The sequence below is a fragment of the Panthera leo genome, chromosome C1, assembly GCF_018350215.1.
Source record: "Panthera leo isolate Ple1 chromosome C1, P.leo_Ple1_pat1.1, whole genome shotgun sequence".
Lineage (NCBI taxonomy): Eukaryota > Metazoa > Chordata > Mammalia > Carnivora > Felidae > Panthera > Panthera leo.
The window spans coordinates 48445361-48462731 of NC_056686.1; the positions used below are offsets into that span (position 1 = coordinate 48445361).

Genomic DNA, 17371 nt, shown 5'->3' on the forward strand with positions numbered 1-17371 from the left:
TCGATGTGATTCTAAATTTTTAGCCATTTTAAATTATAAGCAAACAGTCTCAATGTGCAAATGAATTTAGTTCAGCTTTTTGTTACTGATTCATTAACCAAATAATGTCCTTGTCTCTGAAGACATGATATGTAACTGATAATTTTCTGCTGTGAACCTAAAATAACTTTGTGCATGTGTGTGTATTTTAGCTTATTAGGTAACAGCATCCTAATAGTAAATTTATAACTAAAAGAGGAACAAATTAATTTTTCAAAGCTTATCAGTACATCAGACTTTAAAGACTTAGAAAAATTTTCTTACCGAAACTAGGGCAAGCATAACATTTTGAAGATATTCTCCTTGTATGTTTTAACTCGGTTTTCTCTGTAGTAATCAAATTACTTTGATTTCTTTTGTTTGACTCAAACATCCTAGACCCCAAATTCCAGCTTTGGAAGGATCCTTAGAAATTATGTTGTCTGATTGACCAAGCTAATTTAATGGCTTGGTCACATAGCAGTGTGGGGCTCTGGACTCTTAAGTTTTTTTTGCTATGGATGCTTATATTTGTGTATTTGTTTTTTAGGTGACTGCACTTCAAGATGAAAAGAACTCATTAGTTTCTGAGAATGAGATGATGAATGAAAAACTTGACCAGTTGGATGGATCTTTTGATGATCCAAATACAATGGTTGCAAAAAAGTATTTTCATGCACAGTTACAACTAGAACAATTACAGGAAGAAAACTTCAGGTAGCATTTTTAGTAAAAACCATTCCATGGATTTCTGTTAAACCAGCAGTTAAGAAGTCCTATCAGTGATGAATTATTAAGCATTTTATAGTGTGCTATAGCATGCTATAACTTTATAGTATGCTTAGAACACTGAAAATAGAAGCTCTGAAAATATCAAATGGTGTAAATAGTTCCTGCCTTCATGGGCTTGCAATCTAGTTAGGCAAGTGGGATATGTGTATAAAAAGAAAACAATTCAAAATAACTTGTGATTAGGGCCAAATAAAGGCCATAGGCAAGTCCAATAGGAGTTTAAGGGAATGACTGCTGAGATCTGGGGGGAATGGGGTGTTTCTTACATAGGAGAGGGAACCTGATAATAAATGGAAAAAATGGAAATCTTAACCTAAAGAGGTGCTTTCTATTTAAATTTTTGTATTTTTTCTTTGAAAAAAAAGGTGGTGTACATCTTTATTTTTTATTTATTTTTTTAAATGTTTTTTAATGTTTATTTATTTCTGGACAGAGAGCATGAGTGGGGGAGGGGCAGAGAGGGAGGGAGACACAGAATCTGAAGCAGGCTCCAGGCTCCGAGCTGTCAGCACAGAGCCTGACACGGGGCTTGAACTCACAAACCGTGAGATCGTGACCTCAAGCCGAAGTTGGTCGCTCAACCTACTAAGCCACCCAGGCGCCCCACATCTTACCTTTAATAAACGCTGTCTCTTGTGTGCTAGTAGCCTGGCCTTGGACTATATAAGGCCTTGAGAAGAGGCACTCTAATTGTACTGTATGTATTTTTTGTTACTTTTTTAAAATATAATTTCAAACAAACACAGTAACAGTTGCAAGAATAGCACAAAAAACTCCTTTATATCTTTTGCTCAGATTCTGCAGTGGTTTGGCAGTGTTTTCCATTTGTTTTAGCGGTCTCTCTACATATTCTTACAGATGCATATATTTTTTCCTGAACCACTTGAGAGTTACACTGGAGACGTGCACTTTTATCCCTGTATACTTTGGCATACATTTCCTAAAACAAGAATACCTTCTTATAAACCACAGTGTAGTGATTAAAATTAGGGAATTTGCCATTGATACATATTACCATCTAATCCACAGATTGTATTCAAATTCCAGTAGTTGTTTCATTGTCCTGTAGAGCTATTTTTTTTCCCGTTTCAGAATCCAATCCAGGATCACGCACTGCATTTAGTATTATTCTTACTCAATGGACTACACATCCATTACTGTCATCAGTTATTTGATGCTGGAATTATCCCAGATTCGACCACTGGGAATCCTTTCAATTGGCCCCTGTGTCCTTTCCAACCTGTCGCTATCCTTTGAGCACGTTCTTACTTTCCTGCACAACAAAATATTCTAGACTCATTCTCCTTCTTTCCAGACTCTGCAGTCAGCCATTTCTCCAAGGATTTTTAATTCCTTCTAGTGGAGAATGTTATTTAGAAACAAAGACCTGTGCTCCAAATGAGTGTTTTGGTCCTTGCTTCTAGGCCACTTTGGAGTACAGAGCTAGGAAATACACTAGCACAGGTTCCTACGACCGATGTTCACACTTGCCTGTGTCCACACGCTGGAATATACACATGTCTGCATTTATTCTGTTTCTCAGTATGAACAGTGAGTTCATATTGACATCTTTCCTTTTAGTCCCCTGTCTTCGGGGTTCATTCTGATCTGCATTTCCATATTGTCAACTCCTCCAGTGGTGAGAAACCTGGCTCCCATTTTCCTGAACATATATTCTCATATACTTAATCCTAAAACACATAGAAAGCAATTTAAGAATTGCAGTCTTACCTTTTTAATACAAAATATTATTAGACTTCAGTATGTTTATGGTTCTTTTACAAGGTAACATTTACATGTTGTGAAATGAAGAAATACTGCGTCCAATTTAATGTGCTAACAACGGCATACATTTGTGTTATCACACTTTTATCAATATATGGTTCATTTCAGTCACTGAAAAAAGTTCTTTTATGCTTCTTCCCAGTCAACCCCTACCTCCCAGAGGCTAATTACTCTTCTGAGTAGTTTTCAGCATTGATTAGTTTTCTCTAATCTAGAGCATCATATAAATTGAATAATGCAGCATGAACTTCTTGGTGATTGGCTTCTTTTGCTCAGCATTTTTGTGAGCTTCATTTATGTTTTGAATGTATCTGTAATTCATTATTTTTTATTGCTAAATAGTATTCAAATATTTGGAATTATTCTACATTATACCACACTTTTATTTATCCATTTCCCTTTAGATGGGCATTTTGGGTTTCCCAATTGGGGTTAATATAAGTAAAACTAGTCTGAACATTATAATACAAGACTTTTTAAAGACATACGTTTTCTTATTTCCCATTGGTAAATACATACAGCAGTATTGCTGAGTTACGCACTAGCTGTTTAATTGTAAAAGATACTGCCAAACCGTTTTCCAAAGCGGCTATAACATTTTATACTCTATGAGCAGAGTTTGCTGCTTATTGCTCTAGTTGTTCTGTCTGGTAGGATATTTTGTTCTTATCTGTCTTTTTAACTTTAAACATTTCAGGGAAAATGTAGTAGTATTTCATTATGGCTTTAATTGGCATTTTTCTGACAACAAATGATGTGATAAGCCCCTTTTCAAGTGCTTATTGGCAATATATCTTACTTTGTGAAGTGTCTCTTCACACTGTTGAGCTGTTTTTAAATTGGGTTGTTTGTCATTATCAATTCGTTGTAGGAAGTTTTAAAAATTTGGATACAAATCGTTTTGTCAGATATATGCATAGTAATATTTCACTCATTCTTTGACTTGCCTTTTCATTTTTTAAATGGGGTCTTTCAAAGAGGAAAAGTTCTTAGATGATGTCTGATTTGTCAATATTTTTAATATTAGTGGTTTTTTGTGTATTGTCCAAGAAATCTTTGTCTACTTCCATGCCATGAAGATACTCTCTATTATGCTCTTCTAGAAACTTCACAGTTTTATCTTTTACATTTAAGGCTATAGTCCATTTTGAATTGTTTTCTAAAACAATGGTGTAAGGTATGGAGGTCAAGCTTTATTTATTTTTATTTTTTATTTATTTTGTTATTTTTTAGAGTTTATTTACTTATGTTGAGAGGGAGAGAACATGAGCAGGGAAGGGGTGCGGGTAGGGAGAGAATACCAAGCACGGCTCTGTGCTGAGAGCACAGAGCCCAGCACAGAGCTTCATCTCATGAACGGTGAGATCATGACCTGAGCCAGAATCAAGAGCTGGACACTTAACCAACTGAGCCACCCAGGCGTCCCTATTTTTATTTTTGTTTTCCATATGGATATCTAGTCGTTACAGTTGGATCATTGAAGATATTTTAATTTTACTCCAAATTGCTTTGTATCTTCATGAAAAATGGTATCATAAAATTGAGTTCATCTTCTGGACTCTCTAGTTGTTTTCTATTGATCAGATTGTCTTTATGCCTGTATGATGTGGTCTTGATTACTTTAGCTCTAAAGTAAGTTTAAAATCAGGTAGTATAAGTATTCCAACTTTGTTCTTTCTTTTCAAAATTTGTTTTCGCTATTCCAAGTCTTTTTGCATTTTCACATCTGTCAGTCAATTTCCATTTAAAAAAACCTTCTGTGATTATGATTTAGGTTCTGTAAAATTGATATCTTAACTATATTGAGAATTACCGTCTATGAACATGGTATCTTCATTTATTTAAGTCTTTAGTTTCTCCCAGCAATATTGTGTTGTTTCTAGCAGAGAAGTTTTGTGTTTTGTTAACTTTATTCCCATGTAGATGCTATTACCAATACAATTAAAATTATTCTGAAAAGTGGCTGCTAATATGTACAATTAATTTTTATATATTGAAACTCAAGCTTTTATTTTGAAACTTTTATGTCTTCTGAAACTTTTATGTCTTCACTTATTGATTCTAGAAAATGGTTTATGTAGAAAATTCTAAGGCATCCATAGTCATCTAATCTATTAATAGAGCTTTACATCTTCCTTTTAATTTCTGCCCTGTATTTATTTTTCTTGCATTGAACAAGAGAAGACATCTTACTTTATTCCAGGTCTTAGGGGGGAAATGTTCAATTAAGTACCATCAAGTATAATACTTGCTGTAAAGTTTTATAATGTGTTTTTTTTCTGTTTGAAGGAATTCCCCTTTATTTCTGGCTTGCTAAGAGTTTTTATTACTAATTGTTGACTTTTGTCAAATGATTTTTCTACATCTTGAAATGACAGTGTGGTTTTCTTTTTCATTCTTTCATTATGATTGTTGTATTTTTTGATTGTTGAACAATCTTATATTTCAGGGTTAGACCACTTTGGTCATACTTATTCTGCATATATATTAACTAGATTCAGTTTGCTTGTAGATTGAGAGAATTTTTTTTTTTTTTTTGGTTGTCTTCATAATAGATACTGGTCTATAACTTTTTTTCTCATGTAATGCCTTTTTTTTAGGTTGTCAGAGTTCTGCTAGTCTCATAGAATAATTGGGAAGAATTCTCTCTGTTTTCTGAAAGAGTTTATGTGTGAATGATATTAAACAATCTGAGCCTATGGTTTTCTTTGTGAAAGGGCTTTTAATGACAATATAATTTCATCAGTGCTCATAGGGCTTCTTAGATTTTCTGTTTCATCTATGTCAGTTTGATAAGTTGTGCTTTTCAAGGTATATGCTTATATTTAAGACGTTGAATCTATTGGCATAAAGTTGTTCATAATATTCTTTCATTGTCATTTTAATGACTGTAGGAGCTATACTGATGCTTGCTTTTTCATTCCTGGTATTGGTAATTTGTATTTTTTCTCATTTTTCTTGATCACTCTTACTAGGGTTTCATCAATGTTATTAATCTATTAACTTTATTAGCTTTCCGTATTATTAGTTGTACATCTCTGTTCTTTCTTTCTTTCCTTTTATTTACTTTGGATTTAATTTGCTCTTCTTTTCCTAGCCTCTTAAGGTTGAAATTTGGATTGATTTTAAGACTTTCTTCATTTCTAATATATAAGCCTTTAAAATTGTAAATTCTCCTCCAAGCACTGGTTTAGCCACGTTCCCCAAATTTAACTGGTTGTCTTTCTGTTGTTATTCTGTCTGAATTATTTTCCAGTTTCCTTTGTGATTTCTTCCTTGACTTGTGGGTTGTTTAGAAACATGTTGTTTAATTTCCAAGTATTTAAGGCTTTTCTAGACTTCTTATTGTGACTGATTTCTAATTTAAGTCTCTTATGGTTAGAGAACATATTGCATGGGATTGCAGTCTTTTGATATTTATTAATACTTATTTTATTGCTCATCATGTTTCATTGTGATTAGTGTTACATGTGCACTTGCAAAAATGTGTGTTCTGTCATTTTTGACTGACATGTTCTATACATGTCAACTGAATCATGTTGGTTAATAATGTTCAGATCTCTTCTGTATTTTTATGTTTAGTTTTTTTTTTTTTGTTTTTGTTTAGTTCTGTCATTCATTAGAGACTGGTATTAAACAATGATTGTGGATTTGTGGATTTCTACCCTTGATTCTATCAGTTTTTGTTTCATGTATTTTAAAACTATTTTTAGGTATATATATATACGTTGATGATATGGCTTTCTAGTAATTGACCCTTTTATAATTATGAAACATTTCTTTGATAATACTTTTTTTGTCTTGAAATTTATTTTGTTTGATGTTACCATAACCACCCCAATTTCCTTTGCTTACTGTTTTCATGGTGTTTTTAAATCCTTTTACTTTTAATCTGTGTCTTTATGTTTATAATATCCCTTGTATAATTAATGTATATTTGAGCTTTTTTTGTTTAGTCTGATAGTCTCTGCCTTTTCAATTGGTGTGTTTAACCTATTGGCCTTTTATGTAATTTTTGTTATGGTTGTATTTAGGTCTGTCAATTTGCTGTTTTTCATTTGTCATATCTATTCCTTTCCTTTATCTTCCTTTCCTGCATTCTTTTGGAATCAAATATTTTTTTTTAATATTTGATGTTAAACACTGTATTGCCTTTTTCCTTTTTTTTTTAAAGTTTATTTATTTTGAGAGAGAGAGAGAGAAAAAAAAACAAAAAACGAACGAGTGGGGGAGGAGCAGAATCCCAAGCAGACTCCTTACTGTCAGTGCAGAACCTGACATGGGGCTCAAACTCATGAACTGTGAGATCATGACCTGAGCTGAGTTCAAGAGTCAGAGGCTTAACTGAGCCACCAGACTTCCCCATCTTCTTACTTTTTGTTTTTACCATAGAGTTTGAGGTATTTATCCATAACTTACCATAGTCTACTTAGAGTTAATATTTTACCATTTCACACGCGATGTATATTTTTGAGTAATTATATATCTATACATTTTCTCTTCACCTTCTGAGATTAAAACCCCTTTTAGAACTAGTGATAACCAAGCACCATATTTCAGAAGTGAAAATGAAAATTCAGGACATTAGTTTATTCTCAGCCAGTTTTAAATCCGGGAGCCAGAAGTGTCTTATTCTTTTAGTCTTTCTTTTGAGTGTAGAATTTTAAAGAACATTTTAAAAGTATGTCTTGCTAAGCTCATGTCTCAGTAAGAAAACAAATAATGGAAATTACATTATAAATACTTACTTTGTTTATGCAAGGCTTGAAGCTGCGAAAGATGATTATCGTGTTCACTGTGAAGAACTTGAAAAGCAACTAATTGAATTTCAACATAGGAATGATGAACTGACTAGTCTTGCTGAAGAAACAAGAGCCCTGAAAGATGAAATAGATGTCCTTAGGTATGCCATGTCTGAATATAATTATGTCGCTTCTAAGTTATTAGTCATTTCAGTATTCCATATTTTAATCAGGGATTCGTAGGGTTATTTCTACATATCAAGTACTGATCAGTTTTTTCCAGGCTCCTAGTCTTTACTTAATTTATGCTTGTTGATAATAATTGCAGTTTAAGGATAATATTCAATCTTTGTTAGCACAATTTCATATTAGAATTTGTAAACCCAAAATGATACCTTTTTCTTTTTTTGAGAGAGATAGAGAGTGAGCACACGCACAGCCAGGGAGGGGCAGAGAGAGAGAGAGAGAGAGAAAGAATGGATTTCAAGCATATCTGACAGCACAGAGCCCGATTGAGGCGGGGGGGGGGGGGGTGATATCTTTTTCTTAAGATTGTGTAAACTGAATTACTTTTAGATACGTTTAGCTTCATCTCCTTGTACTCATTAGTTTATTTTGTGAACTTTTTACATGAGGGAAAGTATTCTCACAATCCATATTTCGGCATTTGATATAAAATAGATATAGGTAAGTATCTTAACATTTATTTCAGGGTTATCCCAAGGTTCTCTTACTGTCTTTGACAATATAAAATTTATATTTAGCTTTTCCTATGAATTGTTAGTCAAGCAAACAGACTATCCATATGCTCTTTATATTTTCTGTTAAATTTTCTTTTTTAAAAAAATTTTTTAAATGTTTTATTTACTTTTGAGAGTCAGAGAGAGAGACAGAGCATCAGCAGGGGAGGGGCAGAGAGAGAGGGAGACAGAATCCGAAGCAGGTTCCAGACTCTGAGCTGTCATCACAGAGCCCGACATGGGGATTGAACCCAGGAACTGCAAAATCATGACCTGAGCTGAAGTCAGACCCTCAACCTACTGAGCCTTTTCTGTTAAATTTTCTTAATTAGCCATTTTGTTGCCCAGTTTTTATGTCCATTTGAAACAAAATCTTCCTAGCATTCATTTGAACTTGCATGTGATGGAAAGTGATTTGGTTTATGTATTTATTTTTGCTCTAGTTGGCCAGGTAAGCACAACTCTAAAGGGATGTGCTTTGTCAAACAAATTATAAGTCAACTGCCTAAGTATATCAAATACTTAGAATAAAACTGCACTAAATGTTAAACACAAAGCAAAATTGGCCTGTAAGCTTCAGAGAAGCTTGGAATTGTTCAGTTACATTTACAAAACCATTCTTTTTTAGACATTGTGCTGTATGAAACGGTTTGATAATTTAGTGTGTCAAATTTAAGGCATTTTTGTTTTGATGCCTTTATAACAAAAAGGTTCCACACTGGACTTGAGTCTTTTTCTAAAGTTCTCACACAGTTTAATTCTTTTGCTGTCTGTCCGATTTTCTTTTCTGTTGTTTCAGCCAATTGATAGTTTATCTAGCTGACTAATTTTAGGGCCAGAATAGAAATGTTATGTGCATTTACTAGCTTTTACCCAGTAACATGTAGCTTTATTATAGGGCTACCTCTGATAAAGCTAATAAACTAGAATCAACGGTCGAGATGTATCGTCAGAAATTACAAGATCTGAATGACCTTCGCAAGCAGGTGAAAACTTTACAAGAAACAAACATGATGTATATGCATAACACAGTCAGCTTAGAAGAAGAATTAAAGAAGGCAAATGCAGCACGTACACAATTAGAAACGTACAAGAGGCAGGTAAGAAAATATGTCAATTTTTTTTAATCATTGTATCTGAAAGAGCTCAACTTTCTTATTCCTTCTGATACTTTAAGAATGATAGAGAGGTGAAGAACATTGCCTATAACCAGCTGTGAGCTTATTATGATGACAGATTTCTCCTACCTGTAATTTTAATTCCAGGATTGATAGTTGAGTTTGAGTTATCTAGGTCTTTCCCCTTTTTATTCTCTTCTGAGCTTGTATATATTGGGAGGCATTTTACTGCTTATTATTAGCATTTCTGGTAACTAATAATAATTGCCTAGAGAATGGAGCTATAGCCGGTAATATTCTGTTTAGCTATTTATCAAGCAACCTAGAGAAACAGTAGAGTACAAGAATGATTTTCTTATTAAGTTATTATTTGAGTATTTTAAAATTTATGTTAACTCTTATCCACATGCTATTTTCACAACTATTGAGGATTACTGGATTATATTCTTAGTCTAAGTTTTATTTCCAATCAGTTTCTCATTTATTGACCTCTGAAAAACTATTAATATTATATACTCTTGTTTTCGACAAAAGGTTCAAGATCTTCACAATAAACTTTCCTCTGAATCCAAAAGGGCAGATACACTAGCATTTGAAATGAAGCGGCTTGAAGAAAAACACGAAGCTTTACTTAAGGAAAAAGAGGTAAACATAATTACAGTTGATAAGTCATACGCCTGTCTTCTTTTAGTTTTTAATATTATCCTTGCTATTCTAAGATTGGAAGTCACATCAGTCAGTTCTTCTTCTGTCTTTCTCCAAATTAGAGTGTTGGTGTAAAAGGAAGTAGAAAGAATTCACCCTACAGTTTCGTTACTTTCCTTCCCAAGGGAAGATGGAGTCACAGAGGCAAGGCCCCTATGTCTCAGTGCGTGCGTTCCCATTCTAGACCGTTGGCTCCTTGAGAGCAGGCACCATAGGTGGGATTTTTTTTGATGGCTTTATTGAGATATAATGTATATGCCATCAATTTTGCCTACTTAAAGTGTACCATGCAGCAGTTTTTAGTACATTTGTAGTTGTGCAGCCATCACCACAGTCAGATTTTAGAACACTCTCCTCACCCCATCAGTGTGCCTACTAGCAGCTGCTCTGTGTTCTGGTTCCCTCCCACCCAGCTTCAGCAACCATTACTCTACTGTCTTTCTCTATAGATTTGCCCAGTCTGTCCAGAATATGTCATTATACACTTTGTGGGTTTTGTGACTGGATTCATTCATTTAGCTTAATGTTTTCAAAGTTTATCCATTTCGTGGTATGAATCAGTACTTTGTTTTCATGCTGAATAATACCCTATTCTGTGGACATACCACATTTTATTTATCCTTTCATCATTTTATGGACATTTGGGCTATTTCTGCTTTTTGCCTATTAAACAGTTAACATGGCTATGAACGTTTATTTACAGTTTTTATGTAGACGTGTTTCATTTCTTGAGTATATACCTATGAACGGTACTGCTGGATCATATGATAACTATGTTTAACCTTTTAAGGAAATACCAGACTGTATTCTGAAGTAGGTGAACCATTTTTCATTCTCAGCAATTTGTAAAGGTTTCCAATTTCTCCACATCCCTGCCAACACTTACCAGCCTTTTAATTTTAGCTGTCTTAGTGACTATGAAGTGGTATGCCATTGTGGTTTTGATTTGTATTCCCGTGATGACTGATGAATTTGAGCATCTTTTCATGTACTTGTTGGCCATTTGTATATCTTCCTTGAAGAAATTATCTCTTCAAATCACTTATTCACATACTATTTAAATTATTTGCCTTTTTATTATTGAGTTGTAAGAATTCTTTATATATTCTGGACATAAGCTCCTTCTCAGATGTATGATTTGCAAATATGTTCTTTTATTCTGTGAGTTGTCTTCTCACTTTTTTGATGGTATGGTTTGCAGCAGAATAGTTTTTCATTGATGAAATCAGAGTTAGCCATTTTATTCTTTTGTGTATTTTTTGGTAGTATTTCTATGAAGTCATTGAATAATGTGAGGTTATAAAGATTTATGTTTTTTGTTTTCTTTTAGTTTTACAGTTTTAGCTCTTATATTTATTCTGTGATAAATTTTGAATTTTTGTATATGGTATAAGAGTCTCAACTTCATTCTTTTCTGAGTGGTATTCAGTTGTCCCAGCACTATTGTTCTTTCCCTATTGAATTGTCTTGATACCCTTGTTAAAAATCAATTGACCATGAGCCTTTAGTGATAGATACATTATACATTTGTCAGAACCCATAAAAGTAAAAAAGAAACCGTTAACCCTAATGTTAAAAACCAGGGACACCTAGGTGGCTCAGTCGGTTGGGCGTCCGACTTCAGCTCAGGTCATGATCGCGCGGTCCGTGAGTTCGAGCCCCACGTCCGGCTCTGGACTGATGGCTCAGAGCCTGGAGCCTGCTTCCGATCCTATGTCTCCCTCTCTCTCTGCCCCTCCCCCGTTCATGCTCTGTCTCTCTCTGTCTCAAAAATAAATAAACGTTAAAAAAAAATTAAAAAAAAAATCAATAATGGCTCATCAATTCTTTTTTTTTTTTAAATGTTGATTCATTTTAGAGAGAGAGAGAGAGAGAGAGACAGAGCGTGAGCAGGGGAGGGGCAGAGAGAGAGGGAGACAGAGAACTCGAAGCAGGCTCCAGGCTCTACACTGTCAGCCCAGAGACCGACATGAACTTGAACTCACGAGCCATGAGATCATGACCTCAACCGAAGTTGGATGCTTAACTGACTGAGCCACCCAGGAGCTCCCTCATCAATTCTTAAAATAACCACAAACTTTACCTCGCTCACTATTCAGAACACCTTTGCAAGGATCTAAGTATCAGCATTTCCATTTTGATGGTGTGGATCCTAAAGCCAAAGAACTAAATAACTCACCCCACATAATGTAACTAGGAAATAGGGAACCTGGAATTCAAGCCACGATCTATTTGCCTACAGAGTCCATACTTTTTACTAATTACTCCACAATTGCATATTTGTACTCTGTTGCATAATTACATCAGTTTGGTTCAAAGGTATATTATCTTTGAAATCACAAGATTTGTGTTGGGTAAAGATTATTTACATGATTTAGCACTAAAACTAAAATATTGTCATTTTTAAATAACTAAGCAACAATTAGGAAATTAGTTTGCTAAGATAAATTGTTATAACCATAAAGTACATTTCTTGTGGAAACAATTGTTTTGCTCATATAAACATTTCTTTTTTAGAGACTAATAGAACAACGTGATACTCTGAAAGAAACGAATGAAGAGCTTCGATGTTCACAAGTACAGCAAGATCATCTAAACCAAACAGGTGAATTTTGTTGGATTTTGAAAAGTTTTTTTTAATGATAGAAATGCTGGAATGTTGATGTTTCATTGTTGTTGTTTAGATGCGTCTGCTACAAAAAGTTTTGAGAATCTTGCTGCTGAGATTATGCCCGTGGAATACAGGTAAATGTGTTTTTATTAATTGATAATATTAGAAATGTGATTCTTTTCAAAAAATTATTAGCCTTTAAAATGTTCCATTTTATGAGTCATAGAGCTCAAAATACTTTGTCTCATCTGCTTGAGCTTCTTAGATTGTTATTGCTACTTTAGCAGTTTTAGGCCTTATCAGAAGTAAAATTTCACAGACTTGCTGAATGAGATATTCTGGTTTTTATGATATGACTTTTACTGTGTTGAACTTCTTTCCCTACCCAGAAGCTCTACGGAAAACCCTTTTTATACATGGCCTTTAAATCCACGTGGGTGAAGCCAATAGGAGAGGGGCTGTCAAATATAGCAGGAGGATTAAGCAGAAGTTAAATAAAATATAAATTTTAGAGATTCTTCTTCACCAGCTTTTATTTTCGTATTTTACTGCTATGTTTACTTGTAGGCATTTGACTAATCTGGTAGTTTTTATGGTTTTCTTTTTTGTGGTAAGAGTTTTATTTATTACTTCAAATTCTTTTTAAGCAGATTTATTGAGCTACAACTCACCCATTTACAGTTGTACAGCTCAGTGGTTTTTAGTGTAGTCCTAGAGTTGTGCAGCCATCTAATTTGAGAACATTTCATTTTCCCAGAAGGATACCCTGTCCCTATTAGCAGTCATTCCTCTTTCCTGCTTCTCCTCCAGCTCCAGCCCCAGGCAACCAAGAATTGACTCTTTGTCCATTTGCTTGTTACAGAATTTCATATACATAGAGTCATACAATATGCAGCCTTTTGTGACTGACTTGTTTCACTTAGCATATAGCTTGCAAATTTGTTGACTTTCATTTTGTTCAACTTTTGTTAAGACAGAGCTCTTTACCTGTTGGACTGGAAAGCAACTTGTTAGTTAGTATCCAGTGATATTAATATCACTTTAAAATAGCCATATGAGTCTATAGTTTAAAGTCATGATGCTGTTGTTCGGAAGAACACAAACTGAGATTAATTGAAATTAGTTGCTTCTGAGAAATTGCATTTAGGGAGGCAGGTAGGAGAACATTACTTTTTTCTTTAATATCATTCCTATCATTTGCATTTTAGAAAATATGTGTATGTAAACTTTTAATAAAGATTTTTTTTTAAAACAAAAATAATCTAGAGACAGTGATAGGCCTGTCATCATGAAAGTATATTTAGAAATATTAAGCAAACTAGGGGCACCTGGGTGGGCCCAGTTGGTTAAGCATCCAACTTTGGCTCAGGTCATGATGTCCCAGTTCACGAGTTCGTGCCCTACGTTGGGCTCTGTGCTGACAGCTCAGAGCCTGGAGCCTGCTTTGGATTTGTGTCTCCCTCTCTCTCTGCCCCTCCCTTGCTCTCTCTCTCTCTCTGTCTCTCTCAAAAATAAACAAACATTAAAAAAATAAAAATATTAAGCAAACTGATTTCTTTTTTTTTACGTTTATTTATTTATTTTGAGAGAGAGAGAGCGAGTGAAGGTGCTCTGTCAGTGTGAAACCTGATATGGGGCTCGAACTCACAAACTGTGAGATCATGACCTGAGCCGAAATCAAGAGTCAGACTTCACCTGACTGAGCCACTCAGGCACCCCATAAGCAAACTGATTTCTTAAACCTGTTGCTTTTAATTTATGTTTTCTGAGGATATACTATATATTACCTTTAGTAAATAGTTTCTAAATTACCAGTGAAAGAACTCCTGTTTCTCTTTGGGATTTGCATAATAAATATTTAATATAATATAACACTTGTGCTTTTAAAAATTCACAACTTGTTTTTCAGGACAGTCTGACAATATATGAAGGTTTTTTCTTAAAAACTTTCAGAAACATTGCTAACAGTTTTAAATGACAGTTATTGAATGAACAAGAATTTTCTTTCCTAAAAAGCTAAGGATGTAAAAAAAAGTAAAATGTATATTTAGAAAAATTTAAAAATAAATTTTCTTTTCAACATCAGGGAAGTATTTATTCGACTGCAACATGAAAATAAGATGCTTCGCTTACAACAGGAAGGTACTGAGAATGAACGTATTGAGGAACTCCAGGAACAGCTCGAACAGAAGCACCGCAAGATGAATGAACTGGAAACCGAGCAAAGGTGACCCACTCTTGTGTAATTGTCATAGTGATTCCATTAGGTAGCCACCAAATCTTGACTCACAGAAGAGGGAGATATCATCGTAATTGAAATAGTTAGGAGTTTAGTCTCTCACTCCCGTTGCTTCTAGCACACTTTAGTAACCAGGTTTCTCATTCTTGAATTTCATTTATATGTCTTCATAATTCTCAGAAAATTTAACAAACGAGTAAATGACAATCTGGGTTTCTACTGCAGTCAGTGCTTGGATGGAACATAGACTGTGGAGTCAAATTTGAGTGCCACCTCTATTTAAACCTATTAACTGTTTTGTTCTGGGCAAGTTACTTAAATTCACACTTAATGTCCTCAGCTATAACTGGAGGTGATACCTATTTGAAGGTTGTTATGAAGATTCACAGATAACATATTTAAAGCAAATGATGTACTTATCTGATACTGAGGAGGGGCTTAAAAATTATAATATTAAAAATATATAACATTGATAAAATGTTCACTATATGCCAGCCACTTCCCTGATGTTGAAAAGCAAAATTTATTTTTAAATTTTTCTAAATATACATTTTACATTTTTTCTACATTCTTAACTTTTTAGGAAAGAAAATTCCTGTTCATTCAACAGCTGTCATTTAAAACTGTTAGCAATGTTTCTGAAAATTTTTAAGAAAAAACTATTGTAAGACTGTCTCGAAAAACAAGTATTAAATTGTTAAAAGCACAAGTGTTATATGGTATTATATATTTATTATGCAAATCCCAGAGAGAAATAGGAGTTCTTTTACTGGTAACCTAGAAACTATTTACTAAAGGTAATATATAGTATTACCTTCTAAGCGCTTGTTTGGTATTAACTCAAAAAACCTCACAGTAACTCTGTGAAATAGGAACTGTAATTATCTCTTTTATGGATAAGGAAGCTGAGGTTCAAGGAGGTTAAGTAACTTATCCAAAGTTATAAGCTAGTAAGTTTCGATTGCACATTTGAACTTTCTGTGATTCTGACTCCGGAGTCTGGACTCTTGAACACTATGCTAACTTGCCTCTTATATATGGCATATTTTTCAGTAAAAGTATGTGGTTTTATTTGACCAACCTTTATTGGATCTTAGAGACCAGGAATTTTAGATACACTTGAACCTGGTTTCTCAAACATGTATATATAGTATTACATCAACTGTGGTTGAAAAAAGAATAACATTTTAGCTTTGTGAAGGGACCATCAAATATTACTATCCTCTGCAATTCAATATCAGCACTGGAGATACAAAGTTTCAGCTTTTAGAAAGTTAAAACAGGAAGATAGACATATGAATAGATAATTACATTGTCTGATAACTGGAACAATGGGGCATTATAATGGGCAGGTGTGTTGGGTCATATATACATGAAAAGAGAGACAGATTCTCTTTCTTGATGGAAACCTCAGTAGAGGCAATTCTCAAGCAGGGTTTTAAAGAATGAGGTTTTGCCAAGTTAAAAATCTGCATTAGTTGCTAGTGTTAGTCTCTTTAATTTAAACAAAAAATTATGAAGAGATGGTTGGAAAACGGTGACCTTTGTCAGTACACTATGAAATCTGAAACAAAAAGAAACCTAGTTCCCATTCGTTAAAAATACACCTGTAAGGGGGCACCTGGGTGGCTCAGTCGGTTGACCATCCGACATCAGCTCAGGTCATGATCTCATGGTTCCTGTGTTCAAGCCCTGCATCGGGCTCTGTGCTGACCTGTGTTCAAGCCCTGCATCGGGCTCTGTGCTGACGGCTCAGAGCCTGGAGCCTGCTTTGGATTCTGTGTCTCCCTCTCTCTCTTTTTTGTTCCTTTGATAGTTCTCTGTCTCTCTTTCTCTCTGTCACTCAAAAATAAACATTAAAAAAAATTTTTTTTAAATACAACTGTAGGAAAACTGAGCTAGTTTTCTAATTTCTTTTACCAGTGAGTACTGTGCACAAATGATGTGCTTTTGCAACTGGCGCATAAGTATCTTGAATTTTTACATGTGGGTGTATGTACTTCCTGGATAAATGTCTTCTTTTTAAAAAATATTTCTTTGCAAGTAGCCTACTATACTATATATTAAACCTAGCCACAGATAATTGTTCAGCCTTCATTATTACTATTTAAATGCACCAATTGCACAAATGCACCTTTATAGATCCTTAACTACTTTGACTTTCCATACAAATAAATGTATATGATCCATCTTACAATAGGCTGAGCAAAGAGCGCATCCGAGAATTGCAGCAGCAGATTGAGGACCTCCAGAAATCTTTACAGGAACAAGGGTCCAAGTCTGAAGGAGAAAGTGTAAGTAACTTGAAAGCTGTAATAATTCTGCTGCGTGTGGACTCTCTGCGAGAGGTCCTAACGCCCAAATTCGTCTTGTGTTTGAAAGTGCCCTTATCAATGAGGGTACCCTTGAATACCGTATATATCTGCATAACGGATGCTGTGATTTTGCCACCTTGGAGCCTATAAATTAATCGTATGTATTGAAGGTGATTTCTATCTGTCCTACTTCAACAGCTACACCTAACTTCATGGTTGCTGGTGTGCTGCCAGTGAGGTCTTCATGGCTGTGCTGGGACACCAACAGGATGGGCCTCAGCAAAGTCCTGGTTGAGAGTGCTCAGT

The 17371-nt window shown here is 34.5% G+C and overlaps 1 protein-coding gene across 1 annotated transcript in view; it reads left to right on the plus strand.

The window, feature by feature from the left end:
* HOOK1 (hook microtubule tethering protein 1) overlaps window positions 1-17371 on the plus strand; it is a 70868-nt gene that overhangs the window by 39542 nt on the left and 13955 nt on the right. Inside the window, exons 10-17 of the mRNA XM_042951879.1 lie at window positions 569-735; window positions 7358-7498; window positions 8976-9177; window positions 9730-9840; window positions 12418-12505; window positions 12585-12645; window positions 14598-14738; window positions 16951-17044. Of these exons, the coding sequence (XP_042807813.1) occupies window positions 569-735; window positions 7358-7498; window positions 8976-9177; window positions 9730-9840; window positions 12418-12505; window positions 12585-12645; window positions 14598-14738; window positions 16951-17044 (1005 nt within the window). The remainder of the gene's footprint in view (window positions 1-568; window positions 736-7357; window positions 7499-8975; window positions 9178-9729; window positions 9841-12417; window positions 12506-12584; window positions 12646-14597; window positions 14739-16950; window positions 17045-17371) is intronic.